Source organism: Sinocyclocheilus anshuiensis, unplaced genomic scaffold (assembly GCF_001515605.1).
Source record: "Sinocyclocheilus anshuiensis isolate Anshui unplaced genomic scaffold, SAMN03320099.WGS_v1.1 scaffold1666, whole genome shotgun sequence".
Taxonomy (NCBI): Eukaryota; Metazoa; Chordata; class Actinopteri; order Cypriniformes; family Cyprinidae; genus Sinocyclocheilus; species Sinocyclocheilus anshuiensis.
In genome coordinates, this window is record NW_015547714.1 from 71,337 (window position 1) to 78,209 (window position 6,873).

General features: G+C 44.2%; 1 protein-coding gene across 1 annotated transcript in view; it reads left to right on the forward strand.

Annotated features, from left to right (window-relative positions):
* The first annotated feature begins 1,036 nt into the window (after window positions 1-1,036).
* LOC107704106 (tripartite motif-containing protein 16-like protein) overlaps window positions 1,037-6,873 on the forward strand; it is a 7,320-nt gene continuing 1,483 nt past the window's right edge. Inside the window, exons 1-5 of the mRNA XM_016506960.1 lie at window positions 1,037-1,067; window positions 1,187-1,194; window positions 5,093-5,098; window positions 5,177-5,249; window positions 6,668-6,804. Coding sequence (XP_016362446.1) covers window positions 1,037-1,067; window positions 1,187-1,194; window positions 5,093-5,098; window positions 5,177-5,249; window positions 6,668-6,804 — 255 coding nt within the window. The remainder of the gene's footprint in view (window positions 1,068-1,186; window positions 1,195-5,092; window positions 5,099-5,176; window positions 5,250-6,667; window positions 6,805-6,873) is intronic.

The window sequence follows — 6,873 nt, forward strand, 5'->3', positions numbered from 1 at the left end:
TGGCTCCCGTGCCTGTCTCTCCCAGACCTTCAGTAGGTAGCTCTATGTTTTTAAAAACATAGAAACTAACCGGAACATCATAGGTCCAGCCGGAGACTGTAATACCAGTGCATGGAGGTTAACCTTGATCAGGGAAGGAAAGGGTTAACAGGGGAATTGGGAGAGGAAGACAAAGGTAGATTGTGAACACTCTTAAGTGGGCGGTCCGTCCTGATCCAGACGAGAGCGTTGGGAATGCCTCATCTGGATTACTTCCCTCAAGTCTTGCCTCTGAGCCTTCGACCTGTGCTGTCCTCTAGACCTGCTTGCAGGTGGAGGAAGGGCGCGAGCCTAGCCTAGCTAGGGCCTGTCTTTGATCCTTAGACCAAGACGGGCCAGGACCCCTTTGTTCGTGCTGAGACCTCGGCCTCCATGGAATGAAATACCTAAAAGCCGTTGAACGTGCCTTCACCTCCTTAAACTTCTCGACAACCATCTCAACGGAAGTGCCTAAAAGTTCAGAAGGAGAAACCGGCGCATCAAGGAGAAAGCCCCTCTTTTTCGTCCCGATGTCAGCCAGGTTCACCCACAGATGTCTCTCTATTACCACCATATCTGCCATAGACCTGCCTACGGCAGCCACGGTCTGCTTGGTGGCACGGAGAGCGAGATCGGTGGTGCGGCGCAGTTCAGCCACTTCATCAGGGGAAAGACCCTGACCTTTATCCAGGTCTTTCAGCAGGTCGGCCTGATAAGCCTGCAAAATTGCCATGGTATGCAATGAAACCGCCACCTGTCCCGCTGCTGCGTACGACTTCCCATTCAGACGAGATGTTATTTGAAGGGGTCTGGATGGCAAGGAGGGAGTCCTAAGAGAAGATGTTTCTCCTATAGCGAGATAGCAGGCTAGCGTCTCTTCAATGGGAGGCACCTTCTCATATTCGCTTTCGCGCAATCCCCTCGATGTTGGCATAACTAGACTGCTGAAATCTGTGGACACGCGAAGAGAGCGGATTTTTCCAAGTCTTCTCGATCTCCACATGATGATCAGGAAGAAATGGAAGGCTCACCTGGGCTAGAGGGTTATGGTCAGGAAGATAGCGCTCATCGAGCCGGCCGCGAGACGCCACCTTCCTAGTCCGCTTCCACAGTAAGTCAAGCCTTGCCGTGGCACGTTCCATAACCTCAAACAGCTCCTTGTACACAGGGCAGGAGGTTTGAGAGGACCAGCGCCCTTTTATACTGTGGTCGCGCCGGTAGTGACGTCATAGGTTGTCGCCGGCCAATATCATTGTCGTGTTTAGATGTATGCTTCAGACACTGGTCGCGCCGAAGGCTTTCCCCATAGCGACCCCTAGAGGACGCAGTTCGAAGTTCCCTCGGAAGGGAACTAAGACGAGTGGCAGCTTTTTATGATTATAAAGATGATTTGCAAATGTGAAATTGAATTTATACGACAATTTTATAATTTTTTTATTTTAAACAAAAGTTAATATTAAGTGACTTACATTTTAGGAACACTGTTGCCTGATTGTGCTCTATTTCGTCAACGAAAATAGTTCCAAACAAAGTCACAGCTGATCCTCTGCGCATCTCCAAGCAAACACAGCTGTGTTGTTTATGAATGAATCTGTGTTTTTGAACAAATCTAGTGAGTCAATGATTCAATGACCCATTCATAAAGAGAGTCACTTGCTTCGTTCCGAAATGAATCAGCTGTTTGAACGAATCAATTGAATGAATGATTCAGTGACAAAGACAGTGGCTGTGTTCGAAATGGCATACTTGCTTACTGCTTACTGCCCAGTACACAGTGCATACTGCCTACTATTTTTTTAAAGAATAGTGTGTGAAACAGTATACAATAAGAAATAAATGTTTCAGAATAGTATGCTTAAGTGCTGTCACATGACACACACTGAACATTAATTCAGCACAGCTGTCAAGGTTGTTACATTAGAAACAAATGAGCTAACTGTTCTTTTTACAAAGGCTTGTTAATAAGGCTTCATACTAGTAAACAATGTTATATTGCCCAATTGAACTCATTTCACAATTGATTAACTTTACATATTGGACAGAACTAAATCAACACTGAGCTGTCTTTATTGATATTTTTGGTAGTTACACTAAGTGGCGATATATTAAAAAGTGATCAGATTCTGGCGAATATAGTAGGTCATCCAGGTATTACATGCATACAGAAAATTTGCATACTATGCACAGCATACATACTGGATACTGCAGAAATAGTAAGAGTAGTATGATAGTATGGCATTTCAAACACAGCCAGTGACTTGCTGCCACCTGGTGGTTTCAGTTTCATTTTATAAATTTCAAGTATAAATTGAGTCATTTAAATCGTTTAATACTTCTATATTCAAAACTTTATATTTAAAACATTAATCTCATAACATTGTTATTATGAAATTCATTAATGCCACCTCTGAGTCTTGTCAAAAATCCTGTAATGCCACATTTGTGCTCTTCTGTGCCGTGCAAAGATGCTTGTTGATGCTGATTTAATCTGACTAGTAACGTATTCTTCCTGATTGTATGATATTATTTTAATTAAATTTTTTAAGTAACATTTTTGCTAAAAGTTTTTCGCACAAAATATGGCATGCATGTAATAAAGTTAGAGGCATTACAAAGGTTTTTTTTTTTTTTTTTACCTTTAAGGAGTCAAATATCGTCTTATAATAAATAGGAAGGTTAATTTCTGTCATTGATCAGAAGGTGTTCCTACATTTTTTTTAAGTAGGAGCACAAGTGCTCCTGAAAAGAAATGTAAGTGTAGAGTCCTTAAGAATGTAATGTTGCCTTTTAAAAACGAATTGCAAACATTTATGCAAAGTGTAAACTATTAAATATAATCTGCAAAGCATGCAATACTGTACCACTAAATAATAAGCATTTTGAGTGCTTAGCTAAACAGGCCAATTAGTTTAGCTAAGCCCTCAAAGACAATTACTAATCATTCTGATTTTTTATTAAATCATTCTTTCATTTCACTAATCAATCTTTTTTTTTTTTTTTTTTTTTTTTTAAAAAAAAAAAAAAAAAAAAAACTCTAGCTTTCTATTCTACTTGTTTTTCTTTGTTTGTGTATATATATATATATATATATATATATTCTTTAATTTGGCCAGAATTGCAGGTGCCTTAATATCCAAGAAGGTTTAGAGACCATATGAAATAAGTTTAATATTATTATACCCTTTCCAAGCTAGAGTCCCCCCAGTGAATTTTGGCCATTTCCACCACTGGCTATACCGATATATGCAATACAGTGGAATACTGCAATAAGTATAGTATACCTGTCAGACTCTGTTCAGTGTTTTGTGTGTGTTTTGCCTCCTATGTTTCCTTTTGCCCTTATTTGGTCCTTCCCGTTCCTGTCATTATGATAATTTGTTCCAGGTGTTCCCCGTTAGTTCCCCTGTGCTTACTGTAAGCCCTGTGTTTCCTTGTCTCCAGCGTCAGGTATTGAATGTCTGTGAATGTGTCAATCCTGCTATGTGTGTTTTTCCTGGTTCCTTTAAAGACATTAAAATCTCCTGTGTTGATGTACTCCTGGTCTCCTCGCTCCGCGCTCCCGCACAGTAGCAACATGACAGAATACCTGACCAATACAGAACAGTAAGCGGCGCCCCCTCTCCCCTTGTTTGTTTTCTGTTTTTTTAACAGTTTTTTTTGTTTCCTGTTTATTTCTCCCCACGGCGATGGAAATAGCCGCTCGGTTCTCCGCCTTAGCCCGCCGAGATCTCCCCTTCTTCGAGTACGCCTGAGAATTCTGCGGGCTCGCCGCGGCGACGGCATTGGATGACGCCACCATCAGTTCTCTGTTCTGGCTCAGGGCTAACTACCATCGCCCCATGGACCTCCCAGACACGAAGGGACTATGCTGGAGGGAAGGGATCTACCGGTGTCTGGGGAGTGTCCGGGCCCGAACCAGAACCAGCCTGCCGTCAAGCCCGCCGGCCGCTTCAAAGTCAAGTTCGCGGGCCATTCCTCAGTCAAGCCCACGGCTCACTCAAGCCTGCCGACCGCGCCTTTCACCCCGAACCTAAAGGGGAATCTAAGGAGGAGAAGGCGGTCGGCTCTAGCCCCAGAGCTCGTTCCAGTGTGGGCTCCAGCCCCCGAATCCAGCCCAAAGAGGGCTCCTGTTCCCGAGTTTAGCCCACGGAGGGCTCCTGTTCCCGAGTTTAGCCCACAGAGGGCCCTTGTTCCCGAGTTTAGCCCAGAGAGGGCTCCTGTTCCCGAGTTTAGCCCAGTGAGGGCTCCTGTTCCCGAGTTTAGCCCACGGAGGGCTCCTGTTCCCGAGTTTAGCCCACAGAGGGCTCCTGTTCCCGAGTTTAGCCCACAGAGGGCTCCAGCCCAGTGAGGGCTCCTGTCCCCGAGTTTAGCCCAGTGAGGGCTCCTGTCCCCGAGTTTAGCCCAGTGAGGGCTCCTGTCCCCGAGTTTAGCCCAGTTAGGGCTCCAGTCCCCGAGTTTAGCCCAGAGAAGTCTCCAGTCCCCAAGTGTAGCACAGAAAGGGCTCCAGTTCCCATGTCAAGCCCAGGGAGGGCCACTGATCCCGAGTTAGGCCTACGGAGGGCCTCTAAAGACGATGTTCTCCCCAATCATTTTTTTTGGGGGGGCGTGGCCGGGCCGAGTGGTGAGGCCGAGTGGTGAGGCCAAGGCCACGGAGGCTGTCCAGCCATGGCCTTCTGAGTTCCCTGCTCCGCAGTGGCCTCCTGAACTGTCTGATCCGCCATGGCCTTCTGAGCTGCCTGTTCCGGAATGGCTCCCCGAGCTCCCTCTTCCGCCATAGCCTCCTGAACTGTCTGATCCGCCATGGCCTTCTGAGCTCCCTGCTACGCCATGGCACCCTGGACTGCCTGATCCGCCCTGGAGGTATTCCCCATGTCCCAGTCCTGCACCAGCCTCCAGGGCGCCCACCCCCATCATACATAATGTCAGACTCTATGTTTCCTTTTGCCCTTATTTGGTCCTTCCCATTCCTGTCATTATGATCATTTGTTACAGGCGTTCCCCTTTCAGTTAATTTGTTCCCAGGTGTGTCTCATTAGTTCCCTTGTACTTAAGCCCTGTGTTTCCTTGTCTCCAGCGTCAGGTATTGAATGTTTTGCCCTTATTTGGTCCTTCCCGTTCCTGTCATTATGATCATTTGTTACAGGTGTTCCCCTTTCAGTTCATTTGTTCCCAGGTGTGTCCCATTAATTCCCCTGTACTTAAGCCCTGTGTTTCCTTGTCTCCAGCGTCAGGTATTGAATGTCTGTGAATGTGTCAACCTTTCCTGCTACGTGTGTTTTTCCTGGTTCCCTTAAAGACATTAAAATCTCCTGTGTTGATGTACTCCTGGTCTCCTCGTTCCTCGCTCCCGCACAGTAGCAACGTGACAATACCACCCTACCCTATTAGTGAAACATTATTTATTTAATTTATTTATTATTTTTATTATTATTATTATACTCTCATTGGGGGCTGAGCCCCCCTAAAATGAAAATCCTAGAATCACCTCTGGCAGGAAGAATACACAGTGTACAGAATTATTAGGCAGCTTCTTTTCCTCAAGCAAAATGGGCCAAAAAGAAATTTAACTGAATCTGAAAAGTCAAAAATTGTGAAAAGTCTCTCAGAGGGATGCAGCACTCTTTCAGTTGCTAAGATATTGGGGCGTGATCACAGAACCATCAAACGTTTTGTTGCAAATAGTCAACTGGGTCGCAAGAAACGTGTTGAGAAAAAAAGGTGCAAATTAACTGCCAAAGATTAGAGAAGAATCAAACGTGAAGCTACCAGGAACCCAATATCCTTCAGTGCTGTCATATTCTGCACACAGTGTAGTTTGTTTGTAGCCACTTACTTGCATGTATTTCGGGAGAAACTGATTAATTGAGGACTCTCTGAACTGCAGCGTGAACAAACCTGGCGGCGCCCGTCTCACGTTATAGATAACGATCATTTATAAAGGTTAAAAACGACAAAAGACAGTCTCTTACTTGTATCTGTGAATCGGAGTATCAGATAGTTGATGACATGGTAAGCAACTGTGAATATTTTGAATAAAAAACAAAAAATGAAATAAAAGTGACACTTCTGTCATACAGTGTTATTGCGACTGCAGTGTGTCACGTGACGCGTCGCCATGGAAACAATAAAGGGAAACATTCTTCTTCTTATTCCTCTGTGGATTTATTGGCGGGTCACATACCAGCTTTTAGGTGCATACCGCCACCTCCTGTGCTTGAGTGTGAAGTGGATTAGTCTCATAATCCAGTACTGTGTTTTCCTATTATATGAAGTGTAGTGACAAAGTTTTGTATGACCCATCCTTAGTCTTGTTAAAATGACCTGATCTTCTCAGTTTAGTATCAGTTTAGTAAAAAAGTTTAGTATCATTTTGCTTTGATTTACCCTGTTTTGTATATTATAAAAATGTCTTCCTGTTTTACAGTCATTGCCATTTCCAATTGCAAGTTTCTTTAATTATACTTTTCCCCTCCATGCTGCTTAGTGAAACTGAAATAGTAGTAGTATTCGGATTAAGTGACTCTTTAGCCATTTGAGGGAAACATTCTAAAATAACGGTCGCCTTAAAAAACTCACTCTGGTGGGAAAAGGTTAAAGGTCACGTGTTTGTGTGTTCATTCATAATTCTGATGTGTTTTCTCTCCATCAGATTCCCAGCAGTTCACTCTGGATCTGAACACAGTGAATAAACTCCTCCGTCTGTCTAAGAGAAACAGAGTGATTACATTCACTGGCACAGTTCAGACTTATCCTGATCATCCAGACAGATTTGATGAGTATCATCAGGTGTTGTGTAGAGAGAGTGTGTGTGGACGCTGTTACTGGGAGATTGAGTGGAGTGGAAATAGAGGTGTG